Source organism: Chelmon rostratus, chromosome 16 (assembly GCF_017976325.1).
Source record: "Chelmon rostratus isolate fCheRos1 chromosome 16, fCheRos1.pri, whole genome shotgun sequence".
Classification (NCBI taxonomy): Eukaryota; Metazoa; Chordata; class Actinopteri; order Chaetodontiformes; family Chaetodontidae; genus Chelmon; species Chelmon rostratus.
In genome coordinates this window covers 8,242,433-8,268,338 of record NC_055673.1, presented here as the reverse complement: position 1 = coordinate 8,268,338, position 25,906 = coordinate 8,242,433, and the positions used below count along the sequence as shown (strand labels likewise).

The following is a 25,906-nucleotide window of genomic DNA, read 5'->3' as shown; positions in this document are numbered from 1 at the left end:
AATGATTCTTTAACAGCCACATGAAATACACACGAACAAGACAACAGCCTTTAGTTGAGTTTTATTGACATCACTACACTTACTACAAATTCATACATAAGAAAGCTAAAATAATTATTTAAAAACTCTGCATTTCTATTCTTAGCAGCTACATTTCCTGTGATTGAGACAGTAAAACGACTAACATTTGACATACTGTAGGTACCAAACTGTTGTACTATGGACGCAAGAACTATTATACATTGTCATGAATCTGAGAACTAGAGAAGTAACACTGAATTCAGTTTCCTTGTTTTTAAAAGTATTTTTCTCTTGCCTACTGTAAACAGTAATGTTATGAGGAAGTGTCAATTTCAGATTTAAAAGAATAATTTCTACTTAACCCGTTCATTTCACCTGTCCAGGTCACTGTAGTTATATCAGAAAGCGTTCGTCTTTGATTTTTTTTCCTTCAGAGTTCAGTATGATCAGGAAACAGCTATTAAATTACATTCTGTGTGGTGTTTAAAAGTCTCAAACTTGGTACCAACATCCATCTGCTTTTTGGATAGTGTCAGTTTCAGTAAATGTGATCTCAGCTCAGCTCAGTGATGGTCTGCAGAAACTGGAAAGGTTGTGGTCAAAAACAGTGTGAAGCTACAGCTGAATTTAGTGGTTTCGTAGAGCTGCACTGCTGGTTCAGCAGGGGGGGGGCAGCAGTGCCCAGAATCAGCTTGTTTGCTCAGAAAGTCAGTTAGCAGATGTTACAGTTGGATCACACGCTCATACAAATGCTGTGTGTCAGTGTTTTTCCCCTTGAAATAAATAGACAAGAATTTTAATCTGGAAATCTGATGTGTTCAGTTTCAGAGGCCCCCCCTTCACACCCCACCGTGAACACGTGCAGGCAAACGCTGTGTAACCTACTGACGTTTCGAAGCCGTGTTTTCAGAAATACGTGTGCTTTCTGTTGATGAGGAGGCAGAGCGAGGACAGAGACGCTCCCAGTTTGGAGGCCTCGCTGCAGGCTGTAGGCAGGAGGGTGTAGTCCTGTAGCTTCTGGAAGGCCTGCAGAGAGGACGGAGGAAACATCTTACTCATACACACACTCATCATAGCAGACAGACTGTACTGAATACCCTCAAAGGAAGAAGTTATTGGCTAATACAACAAGGAACAAGAAAAACTGCTTCACTGGCTGCGAGCACAATGACTTCAATAAGTTACAGACGTCGCTGGTTTTTAGAAAAACACTTAATGACTTCAGTGACTGTTCACGTAGAGACCGAATATTCTTGATAGTCTCTTTTTGTTGACATCTAAAATTTTGAATATTAGTGATGAGGATGTAAAGAGCTAAGAAGACAAAGAATGTCAGATCTGACGAAGCACTGAACTAAACCTTCACATCTGCCCCGTAAATACAAATACAGTCACTACTGCTTTTGAAGTGGTGCAAAGAAACTAAGTACATTTACTCAAGTACTGTCTTCAAGTACAAATTTGACAGACAAAACATACAAGGAGCTAATAAGACTTATAAGTAAGTACTGTAACCTAACAATATACACAGTGCAAGTAGAGCTGAGAGGATTATTAATTGATTAGTTGATTGACAGAAAACACTTCAAACACCTTCAACAGGAACATGCTGCTGGGCATTAATGCGTCAGTAATAATCATTTAATCAAGTAACATTTTCAATGCAGAACTTGTATTTGCAACAGCGCATCTTTCCAGTTTGGTATCAGTACTTTTACTTCAGTAAAAGATCTGAATACCTCCTCCTTCCAGCATGTTATACAGCACTGGCCTGTAAAGATATTTGTAGGCACATAAACTCTTGGAGTATGTACGCTTCCCAGCACAAATCATTAAAGATTAATACGTTTGATTCTTACTGCTCCATTGAACGCATCGCCAAGAGCAACTACATTACTTCTCCACTGATTATTATTATTATTTATTGACTTCCAGTAATTGAATTTTGGGATGATTTTATCCTTTTTTTGTTATTGTTGTACAAAGTTCTACTGTCAAAATCAACAACTTAATTTGACACAATTTGCCTTATTGTAGGTTATGTTTGACTGTTTCTTCTTCTTCTTTCCTGATGTAATTCATAACAGCAGAACACAGCTACTTACACTGCACATGAGTTGGATTATTATACTTGGAAAACATGCGTATTAATATTGAGATATTGCTCAGCCCAGGTCAAAAGTCAACACGCCCACCCACACATACACACCCAAAAACTCCTGAACGCTTAAAATTTTCAAGATATCTCAACTTGTGTTCCCCCACCTACTCGCATTTTTAACATGTCAACAATGAAGGGTGAGCAACAGAGCGGCTTCACAAGACATTTCAGCTTTTGGATGCAAACAGCCAACTGTCACAGCATAGTTAACACAATAGTTTGTATTGTGGCATAAAATTAGACATTTCTGTTGACCTGCATCATAGGAAACTGCCAAGGCTGACAAGGTCAGAAATAACTGGTTTAAAGAAAAGGCCCTGCAGCGTTTTTTTTTTTTTACACAAAACACAGACTTCCAGGCTTAGACATGCCAAGGGCATTAAAGCATTAAAGGGGCAATCCACCAATTTCACACATGGAGATCACTTGGTACTTGTCATGTGTGGAAACAGTTGTATTAAATCGGCCGTGGCTCTGGAGGAGCTTTGTTAAGTCTGAAAAAATAACCCTGATTATGTTGTCTGGGTTGTCTTGGATTGGACTTCAAATCTTTCAAGTCTATGTGCCAAACTGGGGGTGTGGAGTTTGAAAGATGATGGTGTTTACCAGGCAGAGGTGTTCTAATAAAAAGTTTGGAACTGCAGGACCCAGTGTTTCTGGAGCCTAACCTCTACTAGGAACTAAAAGCCAGATAATTAAAATGCCAGAAGACAAAATAAAATTAAAACTAGCTGCCATAATGCTTTCACTTAATAAAAATGAGGCTCTCTTGTGCCATAAAAAACAAAATCCTCAGCTGTACTCACAGAGACGCTGTCGGGACATTCCTCTGCAGGTCGGTGCAGCAGGAAGTCTCGGTTAGACGGACCTTTGATGTAGACGCAGTTCGCTGCTGATTCCTCTGGAACAGTGAGCACTTCATAGTGGTGGTCAGTCAGCTGCTCCATCATCTGCAAACACACACACACACTCAGTATTACTGCACACACACTCTTCACACTTTTGGGGACATAACGTAGGCTTACATTAATTTCCCGGAGACTAACCCCAACTGTCACCACGACATGCCTGACTGTAACCTAAACCCAACGTTACCCACTGACCCAAAAATCTGCTGTTTTCCGACTGTGCTCACAGCTTTTGTCTCCTTTTAGACCAGCTGTCCCCCTGAAGTCTGAAATTTGCCTAAAGTAGCCTGTCAGAAACACACACACACTGCAGTAGACCACTCCCAGCATTACACACAGACTCAGAGGCAACATTAGTGCCATTATTAATATGACCTCAGCAGTTAGGAAATCATGATTTGTGCAGTTCACCTTAAGACAGAGAGAAGGGAAACACAAACACATGCACACAGAGTGAAAATCTCTACATGTATGACAGATAACAAGGCTACTGTTGACTGAGGGCCTGGCTAATACATGGGCTTCTAATACTAGGAGGAAACTGTCAATATCTTCTCTCATCTAACACTCAGAAAGAAAGTGTTGAACGATTCCTTTAAAGATACTGGATTTTATATTCCTTAACACCACATGCATGCTGTCCTCAAGCATTCAGAGTTAACACACCCACACACTCACCCGGAGTGTCTTCTTGGCCCCGTCGCTGCTGCTGATGATGATCGTGTCCGGACCTCCCATGGAGCAGATGTTCTTCAGTCTGGCTCCACCGCAGACAGGGACGGTGGACACAGCGAAGTCCTGAACAGATGGAGGTTGAAGGGTTTAATTAGCACACCGTCCCTTCAGACGAGACGCGGTCCCTCGTCTTATTTTACATTAACAACGGCTCTGAGCCATCGAGTGTAAATCGTTCACCACATGCGGCTCGACACAAAGCAGCCTGCTGGGTGATTCTGGACTTTCCTGAGAAGGATCAGAGGAAGGCACACATTGAGCCACCTCTTGGTCTGAACATGTCCTTGAATTAAGGCTTAATGCAGCTGCAGTAACACACGACTTTACATTTAGTATGTAGAAAGACAAGAGAGACATCATATAAGCTGTTTTGATTAGACTTATTTCTACCTCTGGTCTGAAATAAGTTCCTCTCTGACCAAAGCTGCCACCTATTTTTCTCTTTAACTGTATAACAGGAGACATAATGAGTTATTCCTTTGTGGTGCTGGTCTGTAAAACCTGCAGAGTATCTGCCCCTCCCCATCTTAACGAGCTGCCAGACCTACTCTATGTGAAACAGTGTTACAGGTATTGTTGGGAGCAGTGGAAAAAGTACTCAAGCACTCTTCTGCTTAAGTAAAAGTAACGATACCACCAGTCTAGAAATACTCTGTTACACGTCCAACTTCTGGTAAAAGTCCTGCGTTCAATATTTTACTTTAGTACAAAAGTATTAGCAATAAAATATACTTACAGAAGAAATAGTTAAAGTACTCATAATGCAGAACTGCACATTTCAGAATAATATGTATTTTTTCCTACATGTACTACTGGAAAAGTTGTGAATTTCACCAAGGGATCAATGAAGTCTGATCTCTATCAATAATAACACATCATTATTCTGATTATATTTTGTATTATTAATCTGAATTTGCAAAGTAATTATTATTTTTAATGTAATCAAATAAACATGGTGGAACTAAAAGCGCAACATTTCTCTCTGAATTATAGTGGAGTAGAAGCATAAAGTTGCTGGAAATAGAAACACTCACTAAACACTAAATTGTGCTTCGAGCAGTACTTGTATAAATGTACTTCGTTACATTCCACCACTAATTGTTAGTGTTTCTGTCTCACGGCCTAAAAGTTGTTGCTGAGGCTTTGCCATTTTCTGAACAATATCATGTGATGTAAACACAGAACCCATTTAAAGAGTGGGGGTGTTTTCAATACGAAAAATCTTTTTTTTTTTTTAAATATAAGTGTCATTAATGACCTCACCTGTGTTTTATATGAGATACTGTACGGTGCATTTATTGCTTTATTGTTTTAGCTTGAATCAAACATCAGCATCATCAGATAAACGATGAAAAGAGTCTAGCAGCTCTGTGAAGCTTAGCTACAGCGGTGCTTTTAGCTACATGCTAATAGCAGCATGCTAACGCACTCACAGTGACAATGCTAGCATGCTGATATGCTAACATGCATGCATAATGTTTACCATGTTCGAATTTTACTTCAGTTTTTTAGCATGCTAACATTAGTTAGCATTAAATACAAAGTACAACCAAGCCTGATGGCTGCAAATGTCCTTAGTTATGGAAGCATTTGGTCAGAAACCAAAGTATCGGACACATTTAAATTGTGATCTGATGAAAAGCGATTACAATTAATCTCATGACTGTGTTTAGTTAATTTCATAACAATCCATCCGAATGTTGATGAAACATTTCACTTAAAACCCCGAATGTCAACCTCATGGTGGACGAAGGTAGAGGAACAGCCAGAATCACTATGTTAGTAAGATCCCTCTGTGTACCATGAACATGAAAGTGTGTCAAATTTCACAACAATCCATCCACAGCTGTTGAGATAAAGGAGAGGTTATAGATATGTCATTAAGAACTTTTAAAGTACTGCAGTTGAAAAGCAAGCAAAATGCTCATGTCACAATTTGGAAGCACGACACTGAGAATGTCAGAGTACGTGCTGGTCTTCCTCTTTCCTCCTCTGTTCTGACCACATGAACCCTCCCACCCACGCTAATTCATACCAGACACACAAATAACAACACACACACATTCAACACAAGTAGATGCAAAATGTGTGTGTGTGAAGACAAGCAGAAGTGCGTAAAACGCACTTAAGTGAAGAAATCAATATTAAAGGGTGGGACATGTTGGGCCTGAGGGGGCTGGCTGTGTGGTCTCCATTATTTGGCCAATAGAACTGCCTCATTCATCAATGTTTACAGACTATAATTCCCCAAATGCAATACAGCAAATGGCCACCTGCTCACTTTGGCAGCTGGGTTCGTTTTCTGACGAGCATCTTGGCACTAAGGCCGTCTTTGTTGCCCTGGTTAACAACTGAGACACTATTGCTTATTTTAAGCTGTATTGGTGAGCTTTCAATTGATTGTTTAAGAGCCAGAAGTTCCTGCCATCACCGATCAATGTAATCTATCGAACGGGCAGAGATTTAGATGAGTTTCTATTACACACAGACACATGCAGTCATGTCTGCTTCATTCATTCACACAGAGATTAAGTCTTGGCTACGCCTTCTCTTGATGCCTCTCACCCTGAAAGTGTCTGCTAGCACTTCTGCCCCTCTGTGGTTGGTGTGAGAGGAGATGCCGACAAAGAACTCCCTCCCCGTGAAGAGAACGTCGCTGCCCTCCAGCGTGGCCCCTCCGGAGTCCCCTTCCTCAGCCCCCATTTCCACCACGGTCAGGTTCAGCTCTGATATCACCCTCCTCACTGCCTCCGCCTAGAGTGATGAAGAGTGAAGAGGAGGACGTAGAGAAAGAGAGAAAGGGACACGTTTGTGTGCAGCTTTGTCTGAGAGTCGTACTAACAAACTGAACTAACAGAAAAAAAAAAAAAAAACAGACTACTGCCTAAGAAGTTCAGATTTCATTATTTTATTTGTTCTGTGAAGACCACAATGGTGCATTCAAGGAACCTCTGTAATGCTTTTTTATTTTTAAATGGGTCCGTAACTTCTAATTGTCTAGTGAATTTCCTACAAGATTCCTCAAAAAAACTACACAATCCGGCACACTAAAATTATAGAAAGAGTTCAGCATATATTAGAAATAAACTTGCAAGTAATGAACAATTAATGAATATTTTCTTTTGTTTTAGTGGAGCTGTTTCACAGTTACACACCAAGTTACATAGTAATTTTACAAACTTGTAAAATGAAGCACAAACGGTAATTAACTGGACAGGTACTATTGCTATTTTCCTTATATAATTAGTACCAAATTACAAAGTTCATTACAATAATTTTCTGGAAATCTTGTGGAAAATACAGACAGCTAAACAAAAGTGTTAACTGAGCCTCTGACGTTCAAGATTTGAGCCAGAAAGCATTACATTGCTTCACGGAAATCAAACAAAAGAAAAATGGATGTTATGACACAGACTTTGTGTATTGAAAATGTTGTTTTCTGCAGACTCTCTAATCTCAATACTGGAGTTTCCAGAAGGAATCCACCAAAAAGTAACGACGATCTGTTTGTCCATGTGACCATAATGTAACCTAAAATATGCAATTAAATACATAGTATCAGCTGCAAGTTCATTTTTTATACCATGTTGATATGAACTGAAAAACATGGTTGCTACCAACTGCCCTTTATCTCACAAAGTGAGATTAAGTGCAGAGGATTAGGGTGCAGAAATGGCTAAACTAAAGCCATTTTCTTCTCTCCAGTGTTACCTCACTGCGTCTCTGCTGTTTGAAGGGTCTGGTGATGAGTGCCGTGTCCCCCTGGATGACTGCCACATCCTCTATCCTCCAGCTCTCTGGCAGCTCGGGGTCAGGGGGGATCTCGATCAGCTGCAGGCCCACCTTCTGCCTCAGGGCTCCCGTCAGACAACCAAACTGACGCTGAGCTTTGGCCAGGTCCACTGAGATATCCCCGTTCTCGCGATCGCCTCCCACTGCTTTCCCAAAGGTCTCTGGGATGCCCCTCACCACGGCGTGGGTGAATCTGCCGTATGGGCACATGTTTGCCATGATTCCAACAAACTGTCTGTAAACAGTGGTAGCACGTATTGGAGTTCTCTGTCGGAAGATGAGCAAGAGGTAATAAAAAGATGTGTATGCTTTCTTCACAGCCCGGTCACCAGCTGAACTCTAAACAAAGCTAATGGGATGGATCAAGAGGTCCAGGAGGAAAACAGAGAGCATCTCTTTCCCTGCCTCTTCTTTCATTCCCCTGCTCCACCGGGTACTCCTCCGCCTGCAGGCGCCAAGAAGTGGAAGCAGATGATCCCAGCCTAAGACAGACATATTAACAAGGGCAGATGCAATGAGAGAAACACAACAAAGATCAGTCTTCTGAGCTCCAGTGCATGCATGCACAATGCATCTCCTGGGGCATGCATGTCCCATTCTGTCCCACAAAAATGAAGCACTAAAGAATTCTACTCATGTGGACTTTTGACTGGTTGTTGGTAAGAGGAAACAATTCATCACCACATGAAACATTCAAGGGCATCTGAAATAACATACAGAGATAGCACAGTGGACAAAGGAGCATTGTCCAAGGTTAGATTATAAAGAAACATTATTCAACAGTGCTGCAATATGCTGCAAATCCTTTCCATGCTGGGGCAGCGGGTTAGATTTGGGACAATTGCCCTTTTATCGTCTTCCCTGTAACTCACAGCAGTCGCCCACTGTGAGGCTGCAGAAAGACTTGGTTCCCTTCCACACAGGATGTTTCCTAAATCTGCTTCATAACTTATGCAACATTTGCATGCATATTTATTTAATTTTGTCAAAAGGCAGCACATGTTGCATCTTAAGAAGAGCTATTTTAAAGTTCAGGCTTCAAATCACAGCTTAGATGTAGTATTTATCTGTCTGTGGTGCCCAGGAATGAAATCTATGATACCTTGTGTTTTTTCCCTGATAAAATTCTCAATATTTAGCTTCCAATCTTGTGTTTTCATTGAGTTTGACTATGTAACACAACTCAGTCTTTCTGGCTGAGCAGTCCTGAGTTATCCACACACACGGAACAAAACATCCCGAGTGTTTGGCTGCAGGAGTGCACCGCCCAGCAGTTCACTGCTCCTTCCCAAATACTTCTGGTGATGTTCCACATCTTCCTAACTATGGCCTAACACTACCAGAAGTTGCACAAATAACAATTACAGGCGTAGACTTAAATCTGCTTACCGTTCTTTTTATGTGTCGCAGCTTCCACGCTCGGCCCCGTTTCCTCAGTTTGATTTAATTTCCAAACCGACCCAGTTCCCGTTACTCACTCGCTCCCCTTTTCCTCTGTTTCTCCGCCGACCGAACTGCGAGTCAAGATGGCGACTGTGAATATATACACTTCCGTTTAGCTTTCAAAATAAGACGGCTACTACAACCAGTAATTTGAGCGATGTTGTGTCAAGTAACCTCCCACGCGGTTGATAAACAACACCACACCTCACTTTAATAAATTGGATAGCTAATGTAATAAAACTCAACCGCAGTTGTGTTCGAGCTAAAAACGAAGGAGTTATACACACAACAACAAACTTCAACTTTTGAGGACCGCTATGCTCTTATTTCTTTCAAGCCAAATGCTACACTTCCGGTCTCTTTTGTGTGTTTGTGGTAATTTCTTCACAGCTCTCCCACCCTTTCATCCCAGCACCCCCCATCCCCCACACTCACGGCCGGATTCAATCTACGTTGATCACCGGCCACTTTTGTATTGGCTTTCAATAATGGCGAATGTAGCTACATCTTACAGTAATCAATACCGGTGTACAAAATCACCAGCTTTCTGTTACTGAAGCATTTCCTGTTGAAGTTTAGAGCATCAGCGTGAAATTCATAAACAAAGATTGCCAGATTTTTAAGGTAACAATAACTGCGAATTTAGGAGGCCTATAACTAGCCGTGCTGATAACTTCATGATGTGGAAACATCAAATTGCCAGGTCACTCTGAGTAATAAAGAGTGGTTTAATTTAATTTAAGATAGATAAAATAACTGGAAATTCTGGCGCAAGTTATTTGGGCCGCAGTGATGAAATCCCTAGTTTTGCCATAAGCCTACCCTGACACCTCTCCTTGTACTGAGACACTGAATTAATGATGGATTTGAGTCTTTCTATGAGGTTTACTAGGATTAAGGAGTCCTATTTAATATTCTCCCCTTAATCCTGATGAATTGTTTATGAACGGTCAGACACTGTATCAGCAGCCCCGCCTCAGCTTATATCTGCCATTAACATCAACATAAACCTGGACTGTGAATCAAATAAGTCAATATTCTTCTCACCTCTCCCACACTTTTCTACATAAATGGCCGCATTAACTTCATCGGGTGCACTGTTGATTTATTTCAGCAGGCTATCTGTACAGTGTCAAGATCATTGCCATCTTTCTCCTCCTGTTCAAAGTCATCCCAGATTAAGGCCTATATGCTGTGTTACTGAGCCATCGTTGTTGTCTGTCTGTCTGTCTGTCTGACTGTGAGAGATGACAACAAAAAAAATAATCCATCTTTTCCTGAAATGTGGGTCAAATGATGCTGGACACAGTTGAGATTGTTGTATAAATAGATCAATCAGCCCTGTCAGACGCTAAAGAAATAGGACCCTTTTTTTTTTTTTTTTACCATATTTTGCTATGAACCGTTTTTGCTGACATTTGGCAACTGCTATCTAGAGGTTTACACAGCAGTGACATGAGCATAAATATATGCAACATTAACAGATGTCTGTGATTGAGTATACAAACATGTGCACTTGAGTGCAAGTGTGACTACTTAAAGGACTGAGTTACTGCAGCCATCAGTTCATGAGCAACAGAGAGTCCCAGAAGCTGAGGCAACTCAGCGGCAAAGACGAAATGTAAAATGTCTGCGTGTATTTCTGTGCGCAGAGGAAGAAAAACAGGCAGGAAATGTGAGGTTGATGTAATAGTAGAGGGAAATGTGGAGGGATGGAGGATGGGAGGTAGAGGGCACAGACAGGATTAAAGAACACCATCTGTCCACTGAGATCCTGCAGCCAGCAAACAAAACATCCCTGTCAGATATAGCATCAGCATGTTTACCACACTGGCTCTGTCTGCGTCTCCACTCCCCTACCTTTAACATTCTGCAAAGCTCCAGCATCCACCTATTCTATTACAGCCAGCACAAATGAGTTCATAGAGGCATTATCTGAAAACAGTGTGCCTTGAAGTTAGTCTGAATGATATGGAGTCACCCAAGTCGGAGTCAGTTTTGCAGTTTTTTCCTCAAAAATAGACCGAATGTGGAATGGAGGCAGAAAATTGATCCATAAATAGTGTTTTAATTTCACTGTTAGTTTAAATCTTTTCATTCATTGTGATATAAATCTTTCATTTTACAACATGCAAGCAGTCAGTATTTTTTTAGCTCATGCAAAGCTGAAATATGGAGATGAAATGCTTCTACGTAACAGTAGTGAACTGGTTTAAGGTTTCATTTTACAGGAAGAAAAAGTGAATTTAAAAAAGAATAAACAGACAGATGCGCAAAACAGAAAAGATGTAATGTCCAAACAACTTTAATGCACTCACTGTAAATTTACAGAGAGGTTCTAGTTCTGATACTTCTCTATTTCACACCAAACTCTATTCAAAAATCTATTGCTTTGTCAACAAACACGGACACACTTCAAATCACACGACAAGTCATAAATGCTTATAGACATTTGCGATCATTTCTGCAAACATCATCCTGATTAAAAAACTCAAGGAAATGCTTTGTAAAACTGCTGGTATTTTGTTGGTTTTCAGGCTTTTGCCTGTGTAATTAATCAACTTGTAAACAGCTTATTCAGTCTGAGGCCAGTTGGCTCACACCATCACAAGACTGCTGTCAGCAGACCGTCCTGCGTGCTGCCCTCACGTCTCTTATTACGCACTAAAGGATAATTCAGTTAAACCGGCTCGCTCTCCGTGCTCACTGACTCTCTGTCTCTGTCATGCTGACTTTCTCTCTGTTTCTTTCTCCACCTAAGATGCTGAGTCCTTCTCCACTGTGCTGACTTTATCGCTGTCTGCCTTTTCTGACTTCTTAGCGCCTTTCTGCTGCTGTCTCACACATACGCACAGGGCATAAACACATAATGTCTTAGTTGCACTTAAATAAAGGACAGTATAACAGTTGTAGAAATACAGATGTCATGAGTAGAAGTGTCCCCAGCACCAATTAAACTCTGGAGTCCAGGGTCATTTTGGTTAATTGAAAGTCTGTTTAATATTGTCTAATATTATAGACCAGTTCAAGGTTGTAAAAAAATACTTCTACACACCAATATTACAGAAAAATGTAAGAAATCTAACTATAATGCAGTCTTTTTACATGTATATTTACAGGTGAGGTCAGAGGTCATCTTATCAGCACTATCACACATAAACATTTCACTTCTCTCTTTACTTTGTCTCACACTTCCTCTGAAATGTGCCCTCGCTGTCACAGCGTAAAGATGCTGGGAAGTGTAACTTAATAAATCTCATTTACAGGCCGTCTTTAACCGCGTCAGCTGCGCGCAATTACCTCTCCAAATGAAGTTAGAGGTTTCAGGGAGGAAACACTGACTGCCAGGGTAACGTGGGTATCTTCAAATCAGACCTGTGACAGAAGACAGAAGACAAGAGCGAGAGTGGCATAAAGAGAAGAGCTCAGAGGCGACCCCAGCGTGCTCACAATACAAACTACAGTAGGCCAATATCCGTGAAACGCTCGAGGAAACTCGATTTTGATCGGCTTAATCCAAAACAGTGAAAGTAAAGCTGAAGAAAAGGCAAGAGACTGAGGGTGTGGACTTTGACTTCAAGGACGAAGACAAATTAAATTTAGGAATGAGTTGGATCGGCTCCGATCAGCAGCAGCAGTTAGTTTGATGACCGAGCTGTAACGTCCGACAGGGGGTTTTTGGACGGGTTTGAATAGCTAACCGAAAACAATTTGAGGATTTGTTACTAGGAGCATCATGTCTCGTTCACAGCTGCTGATTGTACTCCTGTGTTGTCTACCTTTGGCAGGTACGTAGCACACGCACATGAAAAAGGTTCTCAGTTAACCTCACAAGTGAAATAATTACAGGAGGACATTCAAATGGTGTTTTATTTATCAATACATTTCTATCATTTAATTATTTCTGCTCTGGTTGAGGTAAAACAGCAATGTTCAAACGTGCTAAGACTTAATAAAACTTGCCTTTCGCACAAAAGGGTTATTTGGTTAAAATCTTCTGGAAAAAGTTTTTTGTGCCATGTCAGGTTTGGTGAATAAACAGCTTTTTTCGTGTTAGCAGAACGTCTCACAGTCATTTATAGCCAGACTGAGAAATCAGCCAGGTGATAGATCGGAAATTATTAGCTTATCAACGATAAATTGTTGTCCCCAGTTTGTCCCCAGAGAGCCATGACAAGTTTATATTTAAATGTGATTAATGAAAAGTGTCCCGCTCAATTCATCGCAGTTCTTTTACAACCAAATTTAAAGAATTGCTATTAAAAATGTGTGTGTGCAGAATTGATTAGCAGTCAATACATCATTATGTGTCAGTGCTGGTCAGAAAAATACCGATTCGATTTGGCTCAGAGTAAGTTTCTGCTGAATAAGGAAAACTCTGGTTAGTCTCTGTTGTCTTATTTTACTGTGTTTATGAAAGTGCTGGTATTAGGAAGCAAAACTCGATGTAACACTGGCTGGATATGCTTGACAAACACACTTCCAGTAGGCAGATATATCCAAGAAAACAAGGTCACAAGGAGGATGGGTCGCTATCCTGTCCTCAGCTCTAAACGCCAAAATCCAGTCAGAAAAGTACCAAAACAAGACATCTCAACAAACTGAGACAACCGAAGATCTGTGTACGACTCGACTGTCTGAGCCTCCTCTGCCATTAAAGGTCACAATGCCCCTCTATGGCTGTTCAGCAGGCTGTTTACTAGACTGTAACAGAGACTCAGCAAATAAATAACAAAACAAATATAATATGTATGCAGTAATTTTCTACAAGTTTCTTAATATCTTTGTTTCCCACTCTTTCCCTCAGCCTGTTTGCGCTGTTACACCTGTGTATTTCCTGCCATCTCTCCTCTGGACTGCTTTAAGTTCCCTCAGGAGTGCCCAGCTGGACAGCGCTGCCTGTCTAGTACTGCGATAGGAAAGCGGGGTGAGATCCAGATCTGTGTGTGTGTGTGTGTGTGTGTGAGAGAGAGAGAGACAGAGAGAGAGACAGTTTATTTCTGTGTCTGCAGATGAGATTATTTTCTGAGAATCTAGGGCATGATGGCCACAAATTGGCAGACAAAGCCTCATACAGAATACTGTAGAAGTGTTCAGTGTTTTTGTAGTTAGAATTTCTGGTCTGTTCAACCAGCACAGTCCAAAAACAATCTGCTTCTAAATCCAGAGTACCTGGTTTGCTCTGAGAGGTTATCTGGATATCTTCGCTGACAAAAACCCAGAAAACTCTCAAATCAGGAGCAAATGTAAAAATAACTGTTAGAGTTCAATTACAATAAAAAAATCATCCTGTGTGTGTTGCTGTTCTGGACACTAAAATAAGAATTGTGGCTGGGTTTCAGGGCCTTCTCTCATCACAATCCTGGACTCCACGAGTATAAAAGCAAAATGAGACAAAAGCACGAGTCGGTAGATGAGATGTCAGCACCATTTCTCATCAGGCCGGTTGTCAGATCACTAATGCCTGTGATGCCATCAAATTATCTCTAAAAATAGCTCCGTGGGTGGGGCGAAAAGCTCACTGTGTCCCATCAGAGGCTAAAGCCCCTTTTTTACATGCACCTTAACCCCTAAATGCTCAGGCAAAGTGGGTGGATTAGTAAAGAAAAGTGGTAACACTGGTGCTACACAATTTTTAATTTATTTTTTAAATTTTATTCACTCTAGTAATCCCAAACTGGGAAATTAGTCTCTGCATTTCACCCATCGCTGATTTACTGAAACACACACATGCACATGCAACATGCAGTGAACCACACAGGAGCAGTGGGCTGCCGCATCAGGCGCCCGGGGAGCATATATGTTAAGTGCCTTGCTCAAGGGCACATCAGCCGGCTAATGGAGGGGGGGAGTGAATACTCCACCACACCCAAGTTTCTCTGCCAGTCCGGGCGAACTGGCGACCCTCCGGTCACAAGCCGCTTCTCCAACCTCTAGGCCACGGCTGCCCCCCCAATGATGTGACAACCCAGAGATCCCTCCACCTTTAGGATGTATAATTTGGTAAATAACTTAGACAAAAAGCAACCAGAACGTTTTGACGCCATGTTTATGAGTTCAGATATATTAACTGTTGTACAATCAGGTGAGAGGAGCTAAGCTGCAGGAGTCATTAATGCTACACTAAACTTTGCTAAATGGAGCTAAATTAATGGGTTTTGTATGGAAGCAAAAAAAAAAAAAAAGGTCCTAAAGGTTTGATGTGAAAATCAACTACTGTAAAACCTTATTTGAAATTTAATCACTCCTGAATTTGAAATGTATATATATTTATAGCACTTTGAAAGCCATCCATCTGCTTCTCACACTGCTTTTTTTAAAATTTCTAGCAGGTCACATAAAGCTGTGTAAAGTTTTTGAAATTCCAAAACATAAAACTGTCCTCTTGATAACGAGAGAACTCAGAGCACATAAATCCAGTAATTCAAGTTCGTAAAGTCAAATATTATAATCCTGTTTAATGCAGTTTTTAAATTTAATTTAATTTAAAGATTATCCAGTAGTGGTTAATTTTCCCAATTAAAGCACTGGCCTGAATACAGGACGTTTATTGACATTTTGTTTTGTTTTTGTCTTAGGGTTAGTTCATCATTGTGACATCTTGTGGCTCTCTGTGATTCTTGGCTGTTTGACAGATAAAAATGGTAAAAATGTCGGGAGCTGCTTCCACTTGTCAGGAATTTATTTCCCTCACAACAACAGAAACTCCCGTAGCTTTAAAGAGGCTAAATAAACGGCTTTAGGGCTGACTGCCTGCAAAAGACTACCAACATCAAGGCTCCTGACAACCCACAATGCAACACTGTCCATTCACAAAGCATATCTGCTGTTTGGAACACATAAACGTGTGGTCCTCAAACACAACCACACAATTTCCAGAAAAGAAATTGCCACCTATTCAGGCCAATACAGCAGGTATTCAGCTTCTTATTATGGCCTCTCTTTGCCTCCATAGCTTTGTTTGACCAGCGTGCAACGACCTCTTCTCATTTATCTGCTCTTTCAGGCTCACTGCAAGTGACGATGTACGAGAAGAGCTGTGCCGTCCCCTCCCAGTGCGGTGTGAGTGGACAGAAATACGCCTCGGGCCTCTACTTCAACTACACCAACGTCTGCTGCGATACAGACCTCTGTAACGGGGCCGTGTCCGTCGCTGCCCTCAGCTGGGGAGGCGTCGCCCTCTGTCTGCTGCCTGCTCTCTCTCTCCTGCTGGCCTGAGCATCAGAGGCGACGATGGTGTCGGAGGTCTGGGCCGGGTCAAGCTCAACACCGAATATCAAAGCTGTTAGGTGACCTGGAAAAGACGTCCACTCACAGGATCATGAGCATGCTCGTGTGAGCCAACACGGTTTGAAAAATCCTATTTTTAATAAAGAATGAACAGGGGTGATATGAGTGAGGCACTGAGGTGGTTTGTGAAGCCCAGATTATCTTATTCTATCATCTGTTTCTCAAACATAGCAGAATCTTCCTAAAAATGTCAGAAGGCTAATAATTTAAAAGTAATAAAAAAAAAATATGTGACAGCTTAACAACAACAAATTATTGATGCCAAAATATATCTCAACTCAAGGTCTATTTTGAGGCTGTTCTGGAGCTTTCAATCATACCACATGAGGTTCATCAGGACATAAGAATCAGTTAATGTGGAACCAGATAATCACTTTTTTTTAACATTACAGGTTTATTATAAGTCTGCCTGTTTATTATTAAGTTAGTTCATAGTTCATGACTTACCTCAATAATAGAAAGCTCCAGAGCAGCTGCTAAAGAGACCGTGATGAGATTGTTTTGTCAGCTCCACGATCAAGAATGAACTTTCACACAGACGATGGACGACATGTTGCTTTAATACTCAGAAAAAGTGCAAGTTTGAGCATCTACATTTGCATGTTAAATGGATGAAAGCAGATACAGATACAGATACTAAATGTTTTTGTGATTGAGTTTGTGATTGTTTTGTCAACTGCTTTGAAACTCCAAATATATGCTGCCAGCATAATGCTGGTTCGTAACCTTAGTTTGGCCATATCGCGCATCTCCAAATGTCTTAAATGATGACCCGATAATGACGTTAATAAAACTTAACTGAACTGAGGAGAAGCCTTCTCAGCATTATGCCTCTTATTTAAGCTCTACTTTATGTGCATTTGCTATGTTTATGTACACGTATTATCTTTTTATTACAGTACTTGACAACATACTTATATTCATTGCTGAGCTTCGAGTCTACAGCTTTTGCAGACTTGAAACGTTCTTGACTTCTTGACCATGTTGTTACCCTTGACAAAGTAAAAACACATCTGTCACTGATTTAATATCAAATGTTTCTTTATTAGGATATTAATACATGTGTCTTTGTAAGAGTTTCAAAGTACAAAATACATTTCAGCTGTGCTATTAGTTTGATTGTCTTCATTGTTGATTTAAATCTACTGTTTTAGTGTCCACACCATTGTTTTGATCCGGTGGACTTTTAAGTGCAACTGCTTTGGACTACATGGCAAAAAGCATGAAAAAAAAAGACAAAAAAAGGCTAAAATATGTGTAGGGAAATGCAAACAGGTAGGAAAAGCACAAGATGGGTGTCATAACAAAGAAAATACATGTATGTGAAGATAAAAAAAAAAGAGTTAAAGACAGTGAAGTGAAAAATACACTAATTAAAGCAACATCTGAATGAATATATCAAATTAAATGGTCCCTGAAGTTGTATTAAGCCCTACAGTAAGAAGTGAAAAACTCTTCCACACTTGGAGAGAAGAAATACTAAAACACATCAGCACTGAAATTATTTCAGCCCCGAAATTACTCAGACACGATCCCTTAAAATGTTGGCCCACAACAATTCAGTCAAGTAAAATATACATTATCATCTCCTTCATCAACGCTTGCATTAGCCACCTAGCAGTTCATCAAGCACGGATTTAACACGTGTGATTAAAATCATGTAGAAAAATAACCAGCTGTGCTCACACTGGATGTCTAATATAATCAAAGTTTGTCTTTATAATCATGTTAAATTGCACTTAGGTTTCTTTTTTTCATCCTGGTCTGACAGACATGACACATAGTGAGGTTACCTTGAGCTCACCACAAACGTGCGCATCGCTAACTGCTGCATAAACGCAATCTTTAATTGCAAAGCCTCTGTAAATGTTAATTTGCACGGCGCTGTGAAAATAATAAAATGCTCTACACAAGCTGGTACTACAGGTGGACAAGGCGTGTGATTATTGGTTCCAGCGTCAGTCAAGCCACAGCCAGCAATCACTAAGTATACAAGATTTTTAATTAAGAATAAGTCAAGTGCTGTGCTGCAAAAATTGAAAACTGAGTAAGATGAGATATCTTAAATCAAGGCAATATACGTTTTTTTTGTCAGATAAGCTACAGGCAGTTTTTTATGGTAGAGAATTTCACTTGTTTCAAGCTTTTTTGTGCTTAATTATATTAATAAGATATACAAATTCTTACCGAGATTTTATTACTGATTTTGAGTAACTTAATGTTTGAAACTTTAAGCTGTGTGATCAATAGAAGTCTGATTTTCTTTATACCCAGACAAATGTACTTGCTTTTTAGTCTTGCTGCACTACTGTGAAGATAATGATTTTCTGAGAGAAGATGGTTTGACTTGTTTTTAAAATAGATCATTCTTAAATATTTTCCCATTTTACAGATTTTTTTGTTTTTGAAAGCTGAGTTTTTGCAGTGTATCAAAAACGTTTCTAATTGTCAACAAATCGCATGACACCTCGACTTGAATTCTAACGTCAGGATGCTAACATGCTCAAATTGACCATGCTAACATGCTGATGTTTAGCAGGTTTAGTGTGTTAGCATGCTAACATTAATTAGCATCAAACACAAAGTTTTTTGGGGAATGTGACTTAAAAGTTTGACCTGATGATGGTGTTGGATAAAAAGTTAAGGGACCACCAAAGTTAAGTGAAATTGATCTCAAATTTTTGAATCATTCATTTTGAATCAATCCCAAACACACCATCCCTCTGCCGTAAACTGACTCCTGTTTGAGTGACGTTTGCTAACGTTACATCACCCAGTGTTACTGTTAGTTTTGCTTTTAGTTGACAATAATACAGAATATTTCCAGGCTTATTCTTTAATTAATAATGGCCTACAAACTAAAGCTGCAGACGCTATTTTCATTTCAAACACTGTGCATGTCTATATTTAACTTCCTGCTGTTTTTTTCACGCATGCAACAGAACAGGCCTTCTGCTTCGAGCTACCAGTGGAGTGAGGACAAGTGTGTTCAGTGTAGCACTTAAGCGGTTCACAACAGCCTATGCTTCTTCATTTACAGCAACTTCAATGCAACCACAACCTGATCTCACCCTTTCATATGACATTAAAAAAGATCCTTCATACATGACAGGCAACATAAACTGTTGGCAAGGGGCCCTGACAGCAGATCACAAACAAGCTCAGTAATCTTGACTAATCCTTCACGCCTGCTGTGGGAGCAGAGAAAGGGGAAGCCCTCGTCTATTGAAATAGCTTCCTGTCTATGTAACTGTTTGCTGCTCTGCCTCACTAAAGCAAGACCTGGTCTGCAGGCTGAGGAAAAGCCCCCACTTCCTCTCTGAGGTGCACTATGAAGAATAAGACATTTAAAATAGAAGTTGGCTTGTAAGCCTTCTTTGTTAAATGCCTTGTTTCCTCAGTAGTTAAATAATAAAGTCAATGTGAAGCATCTGTGATTGCAGAAAAACCACAAAAGACACGTTGGCAGGTGAGCTGACGCTGGTGTGCATGTTTGTCACCATAAAACCACCCATTTCCTTAATAACAAGACTGAAAATGAGAGGTGAATCAGCTTGTGTGAGGCTTGGAAGGTACTGGTGCAAGTCTGATCTGATAGGCAGCTTTGTGTCTGTTGAATTTACCCCGCCCCAAAAATCCAAAATATACTGTAGCAAATGCTGTCAAGAAGGGAACATTTCCATCTTTACAGTGTGTATCTACTGATGGGGAAACTGTACACAAGCAAGGCTGTAGTTTTAGTTTGAGTTTGTGTGTGTGTGAGTGTGTGTGTGTGAGAGAGAGAGCCTGCAAGCAACACGGTCAACAAATAACCAGAAGTTCATTAATTTCCAGGAGAGCTGAATATCCAGGAAAAAGGAAATTTATCCACAACGTGTTTACATCATCTTATGTATGTCCTTGTTTTCTTACTGATGTAGACTGATCCATATGGCCAACTAACAGCATCCCTTTTAGGAGGAAAACTGCATGAACACACCCCTCTAAAGCAAACCTAAGACCAAATTAATGACAGTAAACAAGCCATGTTGACTCATCAGAATGATCCAACATTATAAAAGGTGATGTTGACATTTAAAGCTGCAAGAAACTACTTTACAAGTTGAACGCGCTGCTTGCAGAGTTAACACTTGGTGTGCATGCAGGTGAGTAAACGCGTGTTGTTTTTGTGCTTTTGCATGTTGATCTGCTGGTGTATTCATGACTTGTGTGTCCTGCTGTCCTCCTACTTGAGAGCTTTAGCTACAGAGGAGTAGGCGATGTGGATCTCCTCGTCGACTGGGCAGGTGGAGGCGAACTCTTCCCTGGCGTAAGCAGCCTTCAGGTACCTCCAGAGGTTAGTCAGAGACTCTGGGATGCTGAAGCTCCGGTATTTTAAACACACCACCTGGAGAGAAAAAAAAGAGTTTTAGAGATGCAATCAACACACCACGCTGGACAAAACATGGGCTCAATCTTATAATCTATTCATCCCGGGCCTCCCATGCTGCACAGCTTGAAACAGAAGATTACCTTCACGATGTGGAGCTTAGGCAGCAAGTTGCAGTCAGCCAGAGTGAGCTCTTGGCCGTCCAGGAAGGGGCGGGAGGAGGGAGTGACCTCATCAGCGCTATTCTCGTCGATCTCGTCAGGAAGGGGGGAGCTGAGGTAGTCATCCAGCTTCTTCAGAGCCTTCAGCAGACCTTTCTCTAGATCTGAGCACATGTGCATGCACAGAAATATTCAAATACAGAGCACGCTCGAAGCTGAAATGATGGTTTGCTACATTGATTTCAGACTAATGCAAGTCATTTTTTACTGTTTAAATGGCTGAAACTAAATGAATTCCTTTTTAAAGAGTGAGTGGATTAAATTAACACACAGTTTTCACCCAACAACAACAGTGACATTTCCGACGAGATCACCCAGACACAGAGAGCACAGAGCATAATGTTGTTAACAAGGACGCTCCCTGCTGGTTTTCTGTGCATCACAGAAACACAGACGGTGCTACTACAGTAAATACAGCCAAAACTAAAGTAGCGAGCAGTTTAATTCTATTATAAAGTACTGACACTACTTCTAATTTTTAAATATTAAATCTACTTACTCTCATTGGCCTGAGGGTTTGAGTTCTTGACATAAGCAGAGAATTTGGAGAAAACATCCATGCCGGCTGTGTTGGACTCTGGGTTACGAGCAGCCAGACGGGGATACCTAAACAGAGAGCTCAATGATGATTCACATCACAAGCAACAATTCACATGAACGTTGTGAACTGTAAAGAGCTTAGACCAAGAAGGATGACCCAAAAACTGCAAAAAAACAACTAACTATTATTTTCATTGTCGATCAATCCTCAGATTATTTTCTCAGTTAATTGTTTGGTCTAGAAAATGTCAGAAAATAGTGAAAAATGCAGCTGAAATAACATAACAACAGAATAACATGCACAGATATTCCATTTACTATCACATAAGACAACAAAGCAGCACAATTGAGAAGCTGAAGCTAAGAAATAGTTGCTATTTTAATCAAAACTGTTTCTAATCATTTCTCTGTTGATCGACTGATCCTTTCGGGTCTTGAAAAACACTGGCGATTACTTTGGAGGGCAGAGATTTTCCTCCAGGAACTCCTCGATCTTGTTGGTGTCGGTTTTCACCTCGCTGCCGTACAACAGGAAGGGAGGCTGGGCACCCGGAGCCAGGTCCTTCAAGATGTCTGGCTTCCTAAAGGTGGACGGACATAAAGACAGATGGAGACAGAAATTCAGAAAAAGAGACGGAGGGTTTAACAGCAGGAGAGAGGTGGAAGGATAAGGGAAGAAAAGGGAAAAACATGAAACCACAGGATATTACTCATGTTTGCAACAAAGACCATTACCAGAGTGGTTTTATATCTGTTAACACTCAATATCTGAATGAAATGTGCCCTGTTCCTTCACTGCACAGTGCATAAGGGAGCAAAAGATGAGGTGGACACTCCTCTGTTGTGCCAACAGAAACCCGCAGGGTGCATGTGTGAGGCCAGTGTTCTCACCTCTTCATATCCACTGTGGTAACATCAAAAGTGACTCCTTTCAGCCACAGCACCATGAAGAGACGCTGGGAGAAGGGACAGTTGCCGATGCTCTGACCATCGCTCCCCGCCTGGAACACAAACACAGAGAAAATGTGGCGAAGGGGGTGCGCCATGAGTATTGCTGTTACTTTTCTAACGTTTTTGTGATTAAATGGTTCATTATTATGGCTCTAGAATGTCAGGGAATAAAGAAAAATCATCATTTCCAACAGCTCAATGACATCTTTAAATGTCTTTGTTTTGTCTGACCAAAAGTCCAAAACACAAATATAATCTGTCTACTATCACACAGAGTAAAGAAAAGCACAAAATCCTCACAACCGAGAAGCTGAAGCGAAGTACTGTTTGGTATTTCTAGTTTTAAAAAAGTAAACAAATGTTTTTCTGTCGATCAACCAATCGATGAATCATTTCAGCTCTATGTGATAACAGGATTAAATATCTTAAGGATTTGGACTGTTGATTGATAGATAGATAGATAGATAGATAGATAGATAGATATACTTTATTTATCCCAAGCTGGGAAATTGCAGTGCAGTTTCCCAGCTTGGGATAAAAAAAGTAACAGGATTAAATATCTTAAGGATTTGGACTGTTGATTGGACAATACTAAACATCTGAAGGCATTGCATTAGCACGTTTCATTCAACAACCAACAACATCAGCCAATCTACAGAAAATTAGAGACTATTTTAATAATCATTTTAAAAAAAAAATTTCAGCTTCCAGACTCTCAAATGTGCAGATTTGCTGCTTTTCTTTGTTTTAGAGCATTAAAAACAAAGAATCTTTGGTTTTTGGACTGTTGGTTTGGACAAAACAACCAATTCAAAGATGCCACCCTGGGCTCTGGAAAATGGTGATGGCCTTTTTTCAGCATTTTCTGATCATTTCACAGACCAACAATTATCTGCAGCCCTTGAAACAACAGAATTCTTTCTTGCATTCAGGTAAAGGAGTTATAAGCTGCTCAGGAAATGATGATACAACTCTAAAATGTTCCTTGTATAGCTGCAGGAAGCCATATTTCATCTATATGCACGGTTTCCTGAATAGCATAAACTTGAGGGCAGTTACAGTAAACCAGGCAACCATTTACTTTCTGTTACCAAGGCGAATGTGAAACTGTACTTCTATATTGTTAATTTAAGTGTTATCGAAGAGGTCGACTAGAAACCAGGATTTAGAGAAGTTACAACAGCATCTTTCACCGCTGAAGAAGAAAAAGAAAAAAGCAGAGGGTGGCGCACATGTTCACACAGAGGAATCATTATGGAAACTTGTGTAAGACCATGAGGGGAGGCAGGGGAAGCCAAACTGGTTATATTAGAGCATGTTTTTGGCTCAAAGAAAATGGGATTAGCCATCCCGACCAACATACTAAATATAGATTAAAGTCGGCTGCCCATTATCTTAATGTGCATTTAATTAGATTAGTCTTCCTGTCATTTCTAAGCCCGGTGAGTCAGCAGAGGTGGTCTATCTGACATGAATACTACAACACTGTAATTTTTACACACAGGGGGCACATTAACCCCCCATGTGTGGGCCGTGTGGGATATGTAATCAGCTTGTAGTAACAATACACTGAGAATGCTGATGAAACGATAAGATAACAAGCCTCAAAAGCCACTGTTAAATAAATTACTGTCACATAATGCGTCACTTTCTGGGTGTGATGGGGGGGTTTTTTTTGTTTGTTTTAGCAATCATTCAATCGCTTACCTTCACAAAAAGTTCAACTTTGGGATGATTCGCGTCGCTCATCTTCGCCCGCTACTGCACGAGACCCCTTTTAAAAGCGGAAACAGACAGAAACAAGTTTTTAAAAAAAACGTGAAAGTGACATTTTCTAGGACGACAAAACGAGCCGAGTTCTGAACTCGGGCAGCCTAGCCCATCTTCCGCTACAAAAGCCGGCGACTACATGACAAATGACACGCTGTAGCAGCTACACAAGAAGCGCAGACGTTAAACAGAGCACATTTCGCCTCATTTAAAGCTCAAAATGTTAACTTGGTGCTAATTTTGGACCGCAGAGCCGACCTCAGAGTGCTGGAAGTTGTCGCTGACGCCTGTTGCTGCCTGCTGGTCGTTTCCCCTCCCAGTTCTGCTGTCTGTCAGTCCGCTGCAGCTACACGCTCATCACCACAGCTCCACCATTTCCTGGTGGCGCGCGACGGCTTGAGCTCTCTGCGAATAACGCGCGGTCTGGCTTCGAAAGAGAGGAAGAAGAGGAGGAGGAGGGGGAAGTAGCACTCAGATCCTATACACACATTTTGTATTAAACACGCCTTCATTCAATAGGTGTTCAGAATTATGCTATCAGGCCTTATATCAGAGGTCTCAGCAGCATCCTCAAGGCGCGCGCACACACAATAATCACACATGGACGCACAGACAGTATAAGGGCAGCATATATAACTGTCAATCATGTGTGGACATCGATGATGCGACGCACAGACACGCACACACACACACACACACACACACACACACACACACACACACACAGATAGAGATAACTGTAGCACAATTCTGGTTTGTCACCCGGAGGGGAAGGTACCAGACTCCCTTCAAAAAATCGCTGATTTTGTAAGTTGTCGAGTTAGCGGGCAACTTTAGTAGCTCCATAAACCGAAACGCTGCCTACGTCAAATTCTTAATCATTTGTCATTTGTTGTGAGTTGTTGAGGTCGGGGAACAGCAATTTTGTGACATGCTGTCTATGACAAATTCTTGATTATTTGTCCCCCCCTTATAACTTCGGCAAAACCTTGCTTGAAGTATTAAAAGTATTTTTTGTTAATACTTCAGCCTCTTTCTTGTGCAGATGCCTGAGCTGAGCTTTGGATATATGGAGCTGAATGTGGACCAGAGACATGCAACATAATAAGCAATATAAATGAGGAGAGCTGCAATCTGTCATCAGGAAGCAGAGGCTTACATGTACTGTACACAGCTACACACCACAATCATGCAATTTGGCTCTAAATATTTTGGGAACCCATTTTTTTTGTTTGGTCCGCTGCAGTCCACTCAGTGGTTGGATTGAACAGGTTTACACTGTGATTTAACAGTCCATAGTATGTTCAGCTGGTATTGTGCAAAACCATGGACCTTCTTTTTCTATTTTTAAGTTTTAAGAATAGCTTTGCTAAAACAACATGCCTGTTAATTACAGCTTGTTCTGGGCATTATTATCCACTTGACACTGTAACAGAAACCTGTTCCTTTTTAAATCTGCATAGATGTTGATGATAAGCTTCCAGTTTTGTTCACCAACAACTGCTGATGTCTTATATTCTCATTTGCCTGTCGCTCAGATGTGTCTTTGTCTCTTTCTGTCCTTTCAGTTTTCAGTCTGGCTGAAACACTATACAGCCTTTTGTTCCCTGTACAAATATTTTTTGCAAACCCTTCACACAAAATAACATCCATTTGTAAAGAGGACTTTCTTCAACCTAAAAGCATGAAAGACCAATCAAGAATA

The 25,906-nt window shown here is 40.7% G+C and overlaps 3 protein-coding genes across 3 annotated transcripts; 1 reads left to right on the top strand and 2 right to left on the bottom strand.

Annotated features, from left to right (window-relative positions):
• Window positions 1-61: 61 nt before the first annotated feature.
• ddah2 (dimethylarginine dimethylaminohydrolase 2) lies at window positions 62-9,122 on the bottom strand. The gene is made up of 6 exons (XM_041955756.1): window positions 9,007-9,122; window positions 7,537-8,099; window positions 6,391-6,579; window positions 3,769-3,888; window positions 2,989-3,132; window positions 62-1,047 (listed from the first exon to the last, which is right to left on the bottom strand). The coding sequence occupies exons 2-6, from the start codon at window positions 7,834-7,836 to the stop codon at window positions 928-930; spliced, it is 873 nt and encodes a 290-aa protein (XP_041811690.1). The 5' UTR covers window positions 7,837-8,099; window positions 9,007-9,122; the 3' UTR covers window positions 62-927.
• Window positions 9,123-12,288: 3,166 nt separating this feature from the next.
• Window positions 12,289-17,624, top strand: LOC121619445 (prostate stem cell antigen-like). Its single transcript, XM_041955169.1, has 3 exons — window positions 12,289-12,848; window positions 13,868-13,987; window positions 16,067-17,624. The coding sequence occupies exons 1-3, from the start codon at window positions 12,797-12,799 to the stop codon at window positions 16,276-16,278; spliced, it is 384 nt and encodes a 127-aa protein (XP_041811103.1). The 5' UTR covers window positions 12,289-12,796; the 3' UTR covers window positions 16,279-17,624.
• Window positions 17,276-24,598, bottom strand: clic1 (chloride intracellular channel 1). Its single transcript, XM_041955168.1, has 7 exons — window positions 24,460-24,598; window positions 24,139-24,205; window positions 22,372-22,481; window positions 21,936-22,061; window positions 21,440-21,546; window positions 20,863-21,044; window positions 17,276-20,737 (listed from the first exon to the last, which is right to left on the bottom strand). Exons 2-7 carry the CDS (start codon window positions 24,178-24,180, stop codon window positions 20,576-20,578), a joined length of 729 nt encoding a protein of 242 aa, XP_041811102.1. The 5' UTR covers window positions 24,181-24,205; window positions 24,460-24,598; the 3' UTR covers window positions 17,276-20,575.
• Between the last annotated feature and the right edge of the window lie 1,308 nt (window positions 24,599-25,906).